We start from the raw sequence: 16507 nt of genomic DNA on the forward strand, positions 1-16507 counted from the left end.
ATAAATCCTTCTGAAAATTGTTCTCTGGCTGGGAAATGTTACTCTCATGTAGTTCAAATTAGATCTCTTTTACTTTCTCTCTCTCCAGGTCCCCTCTTTCTTCAGCAGGTACATACCCCACTCAGTGGCAAATAGATACTAATAAGGGAAGTTATCAATGTGGGCTACAATTAAGATGGATAATTCTACTGCTAACTTCATCCGTTTGAGCAGATGTCCCATTTTATGCAATGTGATGAAACCTATGTGCATGACAAAGTCTGATTATGGTATTTTGTATTGATTGAATATATTGAAGTAGCAGCTGTTGGAAACTGACATACTCAGTGTTAAAGTAATCCATCTGAGATATGATGTGAGCATGCAGGAACATAATCTGAGGTTCAAGGTCAGCATAAGACTACATCTATCTAAACTGTTGCAATGGTCATGAGCAAATTTGAATTAAATGATAGATGTGAGGATCAAAAGAGGTGCTGGTTGATGCAAATGCCAAGGTATTTAAATTAGTCAACAAAGAAAAAAATGAGAGACAGTCCTTTGCACCTGTCACTCAACAGGTGACAATTTTAGAAGTATTCAGGGTCAAGTGATTAGATTGAAACCAAAAAGAAATTGGATTGAGACAATGTTGAATCTAGGAAAAATCAGGGGTAAGATCATTTTGCAGAACAATCTTAAGAATGTCAACAACATAGAAGTAATACAAGACATCTTCATTCTGAAGATCAGTGACAAGAGGACTAAGAAATATTTTGGAAAAGAAGGGGTGACCCCCAGGAACACCACAGGTGAAAGGGAGGGGGTGGACAGAGTAGAATGGGCACAGACTGAGAAGCACGATCAGTAAGAAAGGAGTTGAACCACTTTAATACCATACCATAGAGCTCAGAATTCACAAAACAGCAAAGAAGTTTTTGATTCGTTAGATAAAAAGCCAATGATAAATCTAAAGAGATAAGGTGTTCAATCTAACCCTTATCAAGGATAGAGTAAATCTCACTCAAGAACCAGTCAGAATGGACTCCATGCCACGGTCTACACAAAAGCCAAACAGGTCCGGAAGGAAAATATTTGTGGCCTCAGAATGCATAGGAATTGGGAGAAAACTGTTTTATCAACCACTTTAGAAAAGAAGAACAAGCCTATAATTTGGCGATCAAGTGTTTCTTCAAAAGAAGGTTAACCAGGACACTGATGGAAACAACTGATGTTTCATGATTCAAAAGCAAATGAAAGAGGAAATCAAACTGAAAATTTTCTGGGTACAGATCCCTACAAGCTCCCTATGAAACAAGGTCATAGCAATAACTAGAAGTCTTTTAACCAGTCCGATTCATGAGGTCATCATATGCATGTAAGTGCTGATTAGTGGCACTTAACCACATAAGTGCTGACTCTGCTCTCTGTACACACAAAATAGCCGGTTTTGTTTTTAGTGGTTAGCATGATATTTTGCGGCACTAACTGGTTGGATTATACTTTGAATACCAATCCCTTAGATTTTTATGGTGATGAAAAAATTTGCTTATATGACAATTTTAAGGTCACTAGTTTTGCTCATTTTATACCTTGAGCTAAGTGAGAATTCAGCTGAGCAGTTTCTCATCTGTTTACCTGGACAGTGTAAGGTCGATATTCAGCAGGGTGGTCTCTGTATAAAAATAAGCAAATGGCTTATTTGACTGCTTTGATGCAAACACACTATCCATTTAAATAAGACTGATGAATATACAGTTCTAAACTTAAACGGAATAAATTTGACCAAAAAGGGGATGAATATCACTACTCTCTTTTTACACATGTAACTCAGACAAGATATTTTGCTATCTAACCTAAGATTTTCAGTTTGATAGCTTCAAATTAAAAAAAAATAAAAAAAGACTAATGTGGTTATACCAGAAGTTAACTGCTTAAATGATTTTGAATATCTACCTCTGTGTGTTTTCTTAATGGCAATTAATTTATTGACAGACCCTGATTTAGAACTGTAAACCATCAGATTATGATTAAATTCATAGCATCCCATTAAATGGTGTTAGGCAAATGTAAAATCCCACGAAGGTCTCTCTTATCTAAAGATCCTTCATTAAGCTACAAATCAAATTGGAAGTTAAAGTCAGAGACCATCCTAAACATATGAATCATAAGTGTGTGTCCAACAGGAACTAAGCTCCTGTGCTACTTACAAGTAACTATAATTCCATGTGGGAAAAGTTGTATAGGACAGTAGGTTTTGGATTATTAAATCTCTCATTGTAACAATTCCTCCAATCATGATGTCTCCATCCTTGTGGTATCCTGGTTTTATGCTTCCATATTTTACTGGTGGACCCTGGCCCTCGGTGGTCTTCCATTGAATGTAGAAAAGTATCAAAATCAGGACCAGAATTGCTGCCGTCTTTCAGGTTGTGAATCAGTTTTTCCTATGAAACAAACACCTGCTTGTCCTGCTCTGCAATTGTGGTATGAGGAGGAAGTTTAAGAGGTCTTGGATATTAAAATAATATGCAGAAAAAAAGTCATATTATGACCAAGAATTTTCAAAGTGCAGACCACTAAATCTATGCAAAGACACTCAGGAGGTTGAGGAAAGACAGCACAAGTCTCATTCTGATCTTGCACAGATCTCTGTATTATTAGCTGTGATTCAGCAGCTGGTGAGGGCACAGATAAATCTTTATAGAGTCCTGCTCCTCAAAGATTCAGCCTCAAGGGATGTCTTCTCCAGATATATGTGTTTGACATTATACTTTTGATTTTTTGTTTTGCTTTCTTAATATATCTAATAGAAATTGCATGTTTATTAACATACCCACAAAAATTAATTATATAGAAAATCTCAGTGAGAAGAAAATGATTATAAACAGTGACATTATATTCCCTTCATATTTTATGAAGTAGTGTGGTTGTCATCTTTTAATTTTAAACAATATTATCTTCATGATGGATTAAAGAATACACTTGACAACTGCAAAGAGAGTTTCAGACACAGGTAGAAATCAAAACTTCCCTGCAAAACAAAATAAAAACACAGCTCAATTTCCAGAGGGTGGGAGATTTTTCCACAGCTTGTGCCTCTCTGGCCTGGGACAAGACTAAGAAGGCTGTTGGCATGGGTTTGCTATTAACAGGGCAGGCATTAGGCGGGGTGGGGTGGGGGCAAACAGGCCAGGAATCTTTTCCCCTTCGCCCCACCACAGTTCATCTCCTCCTTCCTTTCTCTCACCTTCATGATCTTCTTTTAAAATTCATTTCCATTCTCAGAGGGGCTACAGTGCCAGGACATTCTCACAAGCTGCCTCTGGTTGCCCTGAAGCTTTCTCTCAATGCCAGGATCCCGCTCCCTGCTAATGCAATTTCCTGTTTCTGTCTGGGCAGATCCTGGCAGAGAGGGAAAACTTTGAGGCAGCAGGAGGCAGATTGTGAGGATTATATCTGCCTACATGCATATTTTGCAAATATAGGCCCCTTTCTATCAAGCCATGCTAGCGGCTAGTGGTGGGTTAATGCTGACAAAGCTCATTAAAAGTAAATGGGCTTTGTCCGCATTATTGCACAACAGCTGCTAGCGTGACTTTGTTAAAGGGGGGGAGAATAGTAAGGGGCAAGGTGGATTCCCTTGCCACTTGCTGAAACATGTTCCATCACTAGTGAGGGGTGGATACTTGCAATCACTTTTGGAAATGAATAAAGTTACCATAGCTAAAGATTCATCCACCTTTATTTGAAATTATTAACCATAGCTTAAATTCTGGTCAGGTACCATCCATATGGAAGATGGCTGTTGTTCAGCTCATATTAAAGAAGAAATTGTTGGATCCAGCTATCTTGGCACATTATAGGCCAGTATCGAATCTTTGCTTTCTGTCAAAGATCATAGAAAAAAATTGTTTTTCATCAACTCTCATCTTTTGTCGAAAAAACTCTGGCTTTACACCTAAGGCAGTCCAGGTTTCAGCAAAAGTATAGTACTGAAACAGCTTTGGCAGCTCTTATTAATGAAACATGCTCTTATATAGCAGGGGCGTAGCCAGACAACAGATTTTAGGTGGGCCTAAGTAAGAACTGGGTGGGCACCCAAAAAATATCTCAGCTGGTGGGAAAACGCTTCTTTACACCTTGGCAGTCTGCAGCAGGCATGCGCTGAAAACTGAACATACGCAGGTGCTGGTATCATGGAGAGTAGCATTTTCGTTACCATCAGGAGGAAGTCTTCAGCTGGCCGAGCTTGGGATCCCACCAGCTACAACTAAACGTGTGCTACTATTGGGTGGGCCTGAGCCCTAAGTGGGTGGGCCCCAGCCCACCCAGGCCCACCTGTGGCTACGCCACTGTTATATAGACAATATAAGGTGATACTGACATTCTCACTGGATCTATCAGCAGCCTTTAATCTGATTAACCCAAAAATGTTCCTTTCATAATCTGCTTTGGGAATTTCTGGTGCTGTTTTGGAGTAGTTTTCATATTTTCTTTTAGAATGGTCTTTTAAAGTGATTTCTTTACACTATGGGGTCCCCCAGGGTTCTACACTCTCACCTCTTCTTTTCAATCTTTTTCTTAGTCCTTTGGCCACTCTCATCCAATCTAAAGATATATCAGCGCACTTTTAAGCTGACAACATCCTCTTTCTGAACCCTGCAGAACCTTTTTCACCTCAACTAGATCCACTTCAGGGCTGCATAAATTGTATAGCAGACTGGCTATTCGATCATAGATTAGTGTTAAAGAAAGACAAAACTGTCACATGTTGGATCACAGGCCACTTTTCTTCCTCAACAAACACTATTTCACTATCTGGGAAGCCTGTAGTGCCAGTTGATTCATTTAAATATCTTGGAATTATACTAGAATCTAGGGTATCTTTTGCTCCACAAGTTTCTCATTTATATAAAGCTAGCTTTTTCGTTCTCAGTCAATTGCGTTCAGTTAGACATCTATTGATAATAATATATTTCATGGCCTTATTCTCTCTCTACTTATCACCAAATTGGATTATTGTAATATTGTCTATGCTGGTTTTACACATTTCTTAATGAAAAAGTTGCAAACTAGAGAAAATATAGCAATTTGTCTGTTAACTCATGTGAAAAAATGACAACACATTACTCCTTTGTTTAAAAAAAAAACATCATTGGCTGCCTGTTATGCATAGAATTATTTATAAAATTGCATTTATGACCTTCAAACTGTTTAAATGGACTTTCCAGATTACTTGGCTGTTTTCACTATTCCCTAAACTCCGACACGGGTTCTTCGATTTATCAATAACTACCGATTGGTCCTTCCAGTCCCAAAACAAGCTAGATTGGAATGAATGATGTAATCAGTTTTTTTAAATTTCTTGTCCCCTTTGACATGGAATAATTTGCCTTTGACTTTCTGTTTTATTTTGTAATTAAAAGATTTTAAAACTGTGCTAAAGACGTGGCCTTTTGGCACTGATTAATTAGACGGGTTAGGGCTTTCCCAGGGCCGTGCCTAGGGTCTCTGGCGCCCCCCTGCAGCCTATCAGTTGGCGCCCCCCCCTGCAGACTATCAGTTGGCGGCGGCGGCGGGGCCCCCCCTCCCCCCCCCCCCCGTGAAAATGATCGCTCACCACTTGCCACACTGACAGGAATTGTCAGCAATATTCTTAGAAACAAATTGCTATACGTTGCAAAATAAGATAGCAGATGTAAATTCTCAAAGTGGACATATTCCAAACACTAAAATGAAAATAAAATGATTTTTTTTCACCTTTGTTGTCTGGTGACTTTCTTTTTCTGATCATGCTGGCCCAGTTTCTGATTCTGCTGCTATCTGTCCTCTTAACTCCGTTTCCAGGGCTTCCTTTCCATTTATTTCTTTCCTTTCCTCCTTTCTTCTACATTTCTGGTCCTCAGCTTCTGCCTATTTTCTTCATACATGTGCAGTTTTTCTCCTCTCTTCCTTTTCCCTCATTTCATCTCCTTCATCTCTCTTCCCTCCCCTCTATGTCCAGCAATTTCTCCTCTCTCCCTGAGCCCTGCCCTCCCAATCCATGCCCATCCATGCTCCTCTGTCCCCTGCCCCCTCCATTCATCCCTTTCCAGCAATTCCCCTCTCTCCCTGAGCCCTGCCCTCCCAATCCATGCCCATCCATGCTCCTCTGTCCCCTGCCCCCTCCATTCATCCCTTTCCAGCAATTCCCCTCTCTCCCTGAGCCCTGCCCTCCCAATCCATGCCCATCCATGCTCCTCTGTCCCCTGCCCCCTCCATTCATCCCTTTCCAGCAATTCCCCTCTCTCCCTGAGCCCTGCTCTCCCAATCCATGCCCATCCATGCTCCTCTGTCACCTGCCCCCTCCATTCATCCCTATCCAGCAATTCCCCTCTCTCCCTGAGCCCTGTCCTGCAATCCATATCCATCCATGCCCATCTGTCCACTCCATTCATCCCTATCCAGCAATTCCCCTCTCTCCCTGAGCCCTGCCCTCCCAATCCATGCCCATCCATGCTCCTCTGTCACCTGCCCCCTCCATTCATCCCTATCCAGCAATTCCCCTCTCTCCCTGAGCCCTGCCCTGCAATCCATATTCATCCATGCCCATCTGTCCCCTCCATTCATACCTATCCAGCAATTCCCCTCTCTTCCTGAGCCCTGCCCTCCCAATCCATGCCCATCCATGCTCCTCTGTCACCTGCCCCCTCCATTCATCCCTATCCAGCAATTCCCCTCTCTCCCTGAGCCCTGCCCTCCCAATCTATGCCCATCCATGCTCCTCTGTCACCTGCCCCCTCCATTCATCCCTATCCAGCAATTCCCCTCTCTCCCTGAGCCCTGCCCTGCAATCCATATTCATCCATGCCCATCTGTCCCCTCCATTCATACCTATCCAGCAATTCCCCTCTCTTCCTGAGCCCTGCCCTCCCAATCCATGCCCATCCATGCTCCTCTGTCCCCTGCCCCCTCCATTCATCCCTTTCCAGCAATTCCCCTCTCTCCCTGAGCCCTGCCCTCCCAATCCATGCCCATCCATGCTCCTCTGTCCCCTGCCCCCTCCATTAATCCCTATCCAGCAATTCCCCTCTCTCCCTTCCATGACCCCCCTCGCATCCATGCTCCTCTCTCTCCTCTCGCTCCCATGTCCCAGCCTGACCCGCCCTCTTCTCCCCCCCCCCTTCGCATCCATGCTCTCGTTTCTCCCCTGCCCTCCCGCTCCCATTGTTCAACTGCCCACCCTCTTCTCTCCCCCCAACATCCCTTTTCTTTTTTTTTCTTTTTAAATTTACCTCCGTGGCGGTTCCGGCAGCGCAGCATCAGGGAAGGAGGCGGTGCACGCGACGTCTAGCCTTCCCTTCGCTGTGTTCCGCCTTCTTCTGACGTGACGTCAGAAGAAGGCGGAACACAGCGAAGAGAAGGCTAGACGTCGGGAGCGCTGCCTCCTTCCCTGACGCTGCCGGAACCGCCACCACGGAGGTAAATTTAAAAAGAAAAAAAAAGAAAAGAAACGGGATGTTGCGGGAGGGCGAGCGAGGTGAGCATGGTGCGGCGGCGCCCCCCAGAGGGAAGCGCCCCCCTGCCATGCTTACCTCGCTTACCGTGTTAGCACGGCCCTGCCCATCCATGCTCCTCTGTCACCTGCCCCCTCCATTCATCCCTATCCAGCAATTCCCCTCTCTCCCTGAGCCCTGTCCTGCAATCCATATCCATCCATGCCCATCTGTCCCCTCCATTCATCCCTATCCAGCAATTCCCCTCTCTCCCTGAGCCCTGCCCTCCCAATCCATGCCCATCCATGCTCCTCTGTCACCTGCCCCCTCCACTCATCCCTATCCAGCAATTCCCCTCTCTCCCTGAGCCCTGCCCTGCAATCCATATCCATCCATGCCCATCTGTCCCCTCCATTCATCCCTATCCAGCAATTCCCCTCTCTCCCTGAGCCCTGCCCTCCCAATCCATGCCCATCCATGCTCCTCTGTCCCCTGCCCCCTCCATTCATCCCTTTCCAGCAATTCCCCTCTCTCCCTGAGCCCTGCCCTCCCAATCCATGCCCATCCATGCTCCTCTGTCCCCTGCCCCCTCCATTCATCCCTTTCCAGCAATTCCCCTCTCTCCCTGAGCCCTGCCCTCCCAATCCATGCCCATCCATGCTCCTCTGTCCCCTGCTCCTCCATTCATCCTTTTCCAGCAATTCTCTTCTCTCCCTTCCATGACCCCCCCTCGCATCCATGCTCCTCTCTCTCCTCTCGCTCCCATGTCCCAGCCTGGCCCGCCCTCTTCTCCCCCCCCCCTTCACATCCATGCCCCCCCCTTCGCATCCATGCTCTCGTGTCTCCCCTGCCCTCCCGCTCCCATTGTTCAACTGCCCGCCCTCTTCTCTCCCCCCAACATCCCTTTTCTTTTTTTTTCTTTTTAAATTTACCTCCGTGGCGGTTCCGGCAGCACAGCGTCAGGGAAGGAGGCGGCGCTCCCGACGTCTAGCCTTCCCTTCGCTGTGTTCCGCCTTCTTCTGACGTCATCCTTGACGTCAGAAGAAGGCGGAACACAGCGAAGGGAAGGCTAGACGTCGGGAACGCCGCCTCCTTCCCTGACGCTGCACTGCCGGAACCGCCACCAAGGAGGTAAATTTAAAAAGGAAAAAAAAAGAAAAGAAAAGGGATGTTGCGGGAGGGCGAGCGAGGTGAGCATGGTGCGGCGGCGCCCCCCAGAGGGAAGCGCCCCCCTGCCATGCTTACCTCGCTTACCGTGTTAGCACGGCCCTGGGCTTTCCCCTCTGTGTTGCATATTTCCACATAAAACATCAGTTACTTAAGATTTTTCTTTAACTGTATATGTCTTCTGTCCTATCATATATTCCAGTAGCATCGATCCCGTTGGCAGTAAAACTGATGGAAAGCATGGTAACCAAAGAACTTACAGATTACATAAACAAATTCTCAATATTACATGAAGCACAGTCAGGTTTTCGCCCCCTCCACAGCACTGAAACAGTACTAATCACTCTCCTAGCCAATTTCAAGCAGGAAATAGCCACATGCAAAAACATCCTTCTCCTCCAATTCGATAGGTCTAGTGCATTCGACATGGTAAACCATAATATATTAATAAGATTGCTAGATAAGTTTGGGATCGGTGGAAACATATTTAGCTGGATCAAGGGTTTCCTAACCACAAGAACATATCAAGTAAAATCAAACTCAAGTATATCATCACCGTGGAAAGCAGACTGTGGAGTACCACAAGGATCACCGCTATCACCGATACTCTTCAACCTAATGATGACCCTCCAGCCAAGTCCTTACCCAACCAAGGCCTTAACCCTTCCATATATGCAGATGATGTCATAATATACATTCCGTACAATAACAAACTGACAGAAATCACCAACGAAATCAAGCTCAGCTTGAACATCATGGACTCATGGGCAAATGCATTTCAACTAAAACTCAATAAAGAAAAAAACTCATTGTCTCATCCTCTCATCCCAATACAGCGCGGACAACCCCATAAGTATCAACACCCCAGACTATACCCTTCCTATCTCAGACAGCCTGAAAATCCTCGGCATTACAATAGACAGCAACCTAACACTAGACAGCCAAGTAGCATCCACAACAAAGAAAATGTTCCACTCAATGTGGAAACTCAAATGCTTGAAACAATTCTTCCCGAGGGAAACATTTTGCAACCTGATACAATCAATGGTACAAAACCACGTAGACTACTGCAATGGGATTTATGCGGGAATCAAAGAACAAACCTTAAAGAAACTCCAGACCTCTCAAAACACATGAACTTTATCTTACCACAGCATAGAACTACTACTTATCATTTCTATAGCGCTCACCGGAGCCTGCAAACGCCTCTTCGGTACTATGTAAGCCACATTGAGCCTACAAATAGGTGGGAAAATGTGGGATACAAATGTAACAAATAAATAAATGAATATATTTTAGTTCTTTTCTTATTTTCTTTTTAATTTTAGTTTTTTTAATTGTACACCTCTCAGCTCTACTTGTTATTATGGGTGATATAGAAAGTTTAAATAAACCATAAACCATGAAGTGTCTACCAAAGATATGAATGTAGGCACAATTGCAATAAGGCCTGAGATCTCTCTGTGCATGACATTCTCTGTCCTTTCCCTCATTATCTAGATGGCCACCTACCTCCTCCTCCAACCTTCCCAAGTTTGTAGGCTTCACATGCTGCACACAGCTAATGGAAGGATGGCTATGGGATCCCTGAAGGTGGTATAGGTGCATTCTGTATGGGTTATATTGTCCCCATAGTCATAAGGACTATGGTGATGGTTTCGACTGTGCAAGATTGCCATTTCACTGATGTTGTTGAACGTAACCAATCTGGGAGACATGCAATGTTCTTTGGTCTGTTAACCGTTGTAAGGTATGCTAGATTACTATTTGCTGTGATGTTGGGTCACTAATGAAGACCCAAAAATGTGTTTTGGAGAGTGAGGATTCACATGACAAACAGGCTCATTTTTGAAAGAGGACACCCATCTTTCGACACAAATCGGAAGATGGGCGTCCTTCTCACACGGTCACCCAAATTGGTATAAAGGAAAGCAGATTTTGGGCTTCCCCAACCTCTCTCCGTCGCGAGGATGACCATAGTTCACCGGGGCGTGTCGGAGGCTTAGCAAAGGTGGGACTTGGGCGTGCCTAACACATGGATGTCCTTGACCGATAATGGAAAAAACGAAGGGCGTCCATGACGAGCACTTGGACGACTTTGCCTGGTCCTGTTTTTCTTACAACCAAGTCACAAAAAGGTACCCGAACTGACCAGATGACCACCGGAGGAAATTGGGGATGACCTCCCCTACTCCCCCAGTGGTCACTACCCCCTGCCACCCTCAAAAAACATCTTAAAAATATTTTTTGCCAGCCTCAAATGTCATACCCAGCTCCATCACAGCAGTATGCAGGTCCCTAGAGCAGTGGGTGCAGTGCACTTCAGGCAGGCGGACCCAGGCCCATCCCCCTCTACCTGTTACACTTGTGGTGGTAAATGTGAGCCCTCCAAAACCCACCAGAAACCCACTGTACCCACATGTAGGTGTCCCCCCTTCACCCCTTAGGGCTATAGTAGTGGTATACAGTTGTGGGTTTTGGGGGCTCAGCACACAAGGAAAGGGAGCTATGCACTTGGGAGCAATTTCTGAAGTCCACTGCAGTGCTGGCTCCTCCCATCGCCAAAAGGCTTGGATTTGGTCGTTTCTGAGATGGACGTCCTCGGTTTCCATTATCACCAAAAATCAGAAATGACCAAGTTTAGGGACAACCATCTCTAAGGAAGACCTAAATTTCAACATTTGGGCATCCCCGACCATATTATCGAAACAAAAGATGGACGTCCATCTTGTTTTGATAATACGGGTTTCCCCGTCCCTCTCTGGGGACATCCTGCGAGGACGTCCTCAGGAAAACTTGGGCGTCCCTTTCAATTATGCCTCTCAAAGTCTAAGATAACAGGGTCTGCTATGTTATAGAATATCATGCAAGCAAATGGACTATCACAGTTCACAGTTCAATTTTATTTAATATACCTCAAATAAAATCAAATATCAAGTGGTTTACTTATTAATAGTATTAGGGTTGAAATGAGAAGATGGAAACAAAAGATAGCTTGGATTACATGGGAAACTTAATAAAATTCAAGAGAGGAGAAGAATTTGGTTAAAATTAACCTAGGGAGAAGCACAAGGTGGGAAGAGGGGAGTAAGAGAAAGAAAATTCCAGTGTAAGTGTAATCTCATTAAGGAGCTCATTTTCAAGAGAGAAAAACGTCCAAAAACTGGCATAAATCTGCATTTGGACATTTTTCTCACAAAAACTTCCAAATTGGTATTTTTAAAAAGACATTTTTCTATGAAGTCCATCAGAAGTGTGTTCAAATCACAAGGGTGTGTGTCAGGGATATTTTAATGGTGGGATCTGGGCGTTCCTAACATTTGGAAATTTTAAAGCCATAAGGAACAAAACAAAACCATCCAGGACTAAAGCTAAGATGTTTTGATGCAAAATTGTAGTAGTAGACTTGTTTTTATAACGAATAAGGCACACAAGGGTGCCCTAAATGACCAGATGACCACTGGATGGAATCAGGGATGACATCTCCTTACTGCCCTAGTGGTCACTAACCCCCTCCCACCCTTCCAAAAATGTGATTTAATACATTACTTGCCAGCCTCAGGTCCATTAGAACAGCATGTAGATCCCTGGAGTAGTGTAATGGTGGGTGCAGTGCACTGCAGACAGGTGGACCCAGGTCCATACTTACCCTACCTGTTACACTTGTGGAGGAAATTGTGAGCCCTCCAAAACTCACTAGAAACCCACTGTTCCTACATATATAGGTGCCCCCTTCACCCATAAGGGCTATGGTAGTAGTGTACAGTTGGCGGTAGTGGGTTTTGGGTGGGGTTTCGGGGGTTCAGCAGACAAGATAAGGGAGCAATTGTGAGATGTGTACCTGGGAGCATTTTATAAATTCCACTGCAGTGCCTCCTAGGGTGACCTATTGGTTTCATGAGATGTCTGGGGGACCAGTTTACTAATAATGATGGCTCCTCCGCCTATATCCCAATAGCTTGATGTTGTGGGTTTTGCACTTGGACATTTTTTGTTTTTGAAAATGGACCAAAAAACAAAACGTCCAAATCACAAAACCTTGTTCAAAACAGTATTTTTGAAAAAAAGATGTTTTTTTTTTTTTTGAAAATTACTTTCTTTCTGTAGATCCCCTATGGGTGAGGTTTTTTAAAGAGGGTGGTGCGATGGTAAAATCACGGTGTAGGGTCCCACGATAAACTCTCCCCACTTAAGGAAGGTACAAAGAAAGGTGGGGAAATTCTGTATGTTATACAGTGTGTAATTCAAGATGTTAAGCGAATTTCCCTAGATGTTACAAAATTTTAATGATGACAATTTTGCACACTAAATTTTGGATTTAAATAATTTAATGCACAAGATGTTTTAAGGTGCAATGAATGTTTGAGAATAACAAATAAGTTCAACTCACGATAACTTTCAACTCTTGCATAATTTCATGTATTAACAGATCTACTAATGTGCATTTCTTTTCTTTAACAGCAAGCAATCCTAGCGAATTAATCTAACACCTGTGTCAGATAAGTATTCAACAATTTTAACTCTCAACCAACACTTAATAATGTTAGAATTGTTTTCCTATGTGAAGAACTGATTCTTTGTGTTGTTTTCTTTTCCTCCAGGTCTCACCATCAAAAATCCGAAGGTAAGTATACAGTATTTCAGCTTATTTCTTTTAACCTTTTAATTTAATTAAAATTTCAGTCCAAAACTCGAGCAGGTAAGTACTTAGCTGCAAATCTGCTGCAAAACTTCTTCAGCTTCTTCCCTTTCTTGCGTTGGAGCTCTTTCAGTCGGGATGTTTGCAGGGTGGACGGTACCTGAACTATAATTAAATAAGAGGGGGGAAAAAACCCTACCTCTTTAACGAACATATACAGAAATTCTGGGAATTTTACACAAACCTGGTGGCTAACTCTCTAATTTTAAATAATAAATAATTATCATTCCCTTTCTCTACCCTAGACTCACTGGTTTTCCCTCATTACTAATGAGAAGGCTATTGTTGGTTTGTAATTGCTCCTTCACAACCAGTTTCACTCACTCTCCAAACCATACACTTCCCTCCAGTGTCTGGATCCTCTCTCACTCCCTTACATTACCCACATCTGCAGCTTCTCTCACAGTCCAACACCCAATTCTCCACACACCTGCAACACCCTCAGCACACAGGTCTGTCTCCCTCAGAGTCACAAGCTCTTCTCATGTAGTACAATTCCCACCACAAATCAAAGCCTCTCTCACCCTAAAATCAGTGGTGTGCTGGAGCCGGCTCGCACTGGTTCGCAAGAGCCGGTTGTTAGTTTTTTAAGAATTTTGGGAGCCGGTTGTTAGGCTTGCCGAGTTGCCGTGCCTCTTCTTGATGTCCTCCGCTCCGTCCTTCCCTGTGTCTCGCTCAGCATGTCTCACCACCTCCCCCCTACTCCTGATGCAGCTCCTCTTCTTACAGCGATTTTTTTTTCAGTGGTGCCGGGCCGGCCGGCAGGCAGAGTAAGAAAAAGCACGTTGCTTTAGCCAATCCTGGGGACTTTACTTCAGCCTGTCCCGCCCCTGAAAATAAAAATCGCTGTAAGTTTTCTCTTCCTTTTGCTTTCCAGCTTAACCTGAGTCAGGTCAAGGTCTGATTCTGCTCTTTTCCAGTTCTTGCAACATTTTAAGAGAGAAATTCTCAGCTCTGCCCCAATAGCCAGAGAAAGAGCTTCTAATCCTGCAAACAGGAGAAACAGAGAGAAAACTGCCTGCAGGAGCTACTGCTCTGGTAGGAGATTCCCCCAATTTCCTGTCCTTCTCTGCAAACACTGCTGCAGCTTTCTAACCTGGGGCACTGCAAAGTCAGGAGCCTGAGCAGACCTGGCCCGAGGAAAGGCACTTTGGGGGACTCTACTGAAGAGAGGGAGAAAGATGCAGAGTCCTACAAAGGGAGATTTTGGTGCCCCAGGTTTTGTGTCTAACTGGTTTCTAGTTGCTAAAATCCTGCACTGCCTAAAATGGTAAATCACTTATCTCTGGAAATTCAGTGCTATACTGCAACATTCACACTCACCTCAGCTCACTTTCAATATCAAAGTAGCCTTTTTCAATGTCTCCTTTCACTTTAAAACTCATAAAATCCATGCTTGTTCTCTTACTTTACACAGACACACAGCATACATTTCACTCTCCCAGTCATCCCCTGCTCTTGTCTTCAGTTCAGGGTTGCCAGGTAGAAATTTTTTTTCCAGCCCAATCCAGGCCAGAAACCAGCCCAAAACCCGTCATCAGCCCCGCCTCCCATGTCATCGGCCCCGCCTCCGACGTCATCGGCCCCGCCCAAAACGTCACTAACCCCGCCCAAAAACGTCACTAACCCCGCCCCCCGCGGCCGAAAAAAATCAAAAAGCCGCCCAAAAAGCCGCCCGGAAGCCCAAAAAACCGCCCAAAAAACCGCAACCCACCGCGGGCAAAAATTTCCCGCGGCGGGTCGCGGAAAACCGCCCAATTGGGCGGTAAAACCGCCCACCTGGCAACACTGCTTCAGTTCACTCAGCAGTCTCCCTGGCAACTCACCCCCCCCCCCCTCCTAGAGGAACATCTGACATCACTCAACCAATCAGCTTGTCAGAGAAAGACAGGTTTTTTTTCTCTGATCTGTTTAGAATCTTGGCCAGTGTTGCCAGGTGGGCGGTTTTACCGCCCAATTGGGCGGTTTTCCGCGACCCGCCGCGGGAAATTTTTGCCCGTGGCGGGTTGCGGTTTTTTGGGCTGTTTTTTGGGCTTCAGGGCGGTTTTTTCGGCCGCAGGGGGGCGGGGTTAGTGATGTTTTTGGGCGGGGTTAGTGACGTTTTGGGCGGGGTTAGTGACGGGGAGGCGGGGCCGGTGACGGGGGAGGCGGGGCCGGTGACGGCAGGGGGCGGGGTTGATGACGGCGGGGGCGGGGGTGATGACGCGGGGTGGGGGTGTCAGGGGCGGGGTTTGAGTTTGGGCGGGTTTTGGGCGGTTTTTGTGCTGGATTGGGTGGGAAAAAAATTTTCCACCTGGCAACACTGATCTTGGCTGCTCTCCCTCCCCCATAGAAGTTACTGCAAAACTTCCTATATAGAGAGTTTCAAAGTCAATTTTAACCTGACTTGTACCCAAAACAGCAAGGAACATTTTATTACCCCATTTACATTTCCTATTCAGATTTTGAATGTTTGTTGCTTGGCAAAGAGGGCTTTTGGTGTGAAAAATATATTTTGTCCTCTGGCATGTGAGTAACAGTTGTCTTGTACATGACTGTGCACCCTGCCGAATGACAGGGATAAGTGATACATTGGATGAATGCTGTTCAGGCAGAAATAGGGAAGATTAATGGATCCCCTTAGCCTGGCAACTTATATGTCCCCACAGGTCACCAGATGATGACATTCAAGATCCAGCAAACTGAAGAAATATCTAAACGGGTTGATTTGACCAAGGCTATGGATGGTATTCCAGAAGATATTTGCATTATGGCATGAAACTGATGTGAAATAATGGGCATTTGTGTTATAGAGGTTGGCGGCAGGAGACATGATGACACCAAGTGGGACCCTGTGGAAGAAAGGGAACTCTAGATAAACAAAAAGATGGTCTGACAATTATTCAAAGTGATTTAACCAGGCGGGAGAGTCTCCTCAAGATTTCCAAATATCTCAGCAGAACATATGGGATATTTAAATATTTCAAAAGACTTATACAGACCACTTTAAACTTCTTTAGTACAGATGGGAAGAGAAAGAGGCCAGTTAGATGGGAAGCAGAGACTACTTTAGAAAGGAAAAAAGGAACTGCATGAGTCAAACCCCCTGCTTCCATAAAACATAGGAAAGGATGACCTGAAAGAATGCCTGGAGTACAGAAACTCTCCTGGTGAATGCAATGGCTACCAAGAAGACTGTTTTTAG

The 16507-nt window shown here is 44.6% G+C and overlaps 1 protein-coding gene across 1 annotated transcript in view; it reads right to left on the reverse strand.

Annotated features, from left to right (window-relative positions):
* Positions 1-14717, reverse strand: part of LOC115464500 (vomeronasal type-2 receptor 26-like) — a 55860-nt gene extending 41143 nt beyond the window's left edge. The window contains exons 1-3 of the mRNA XM_030194867.1: positions 14657-14717; positions 14207-14310; positions 324-376 (exon numbers count right to left, since the gene is read on the reverse strand). Of these exons, the coding sequence (XP_030050727.1) occupies positions 324-376; positions 14207-14310; positions 14657-14717 (218 nt within the window). The remainder of the gene's footprint in view (positions 1-323; positions 377-14206; positions 14311-14656) is intronic.
* Positions 14718-16507: the final 1790 nt, after the last annotated feature.

This window comes from Microcaecilia unicolor, chromosome 3, assembly GCF_901765095.1.
Source record: "Microcaecilia unicolor chromosome 3, aMicUni1.1, whole genome shotgun sequence".
In the NCBI taxonomy this organism is placed as follows: Eukaryota; Metazoa; Chordata; class Amphibia; order Gymnophiona; family Siphonopidae; genus Microcaecilia; species Microcaecilia unicolor.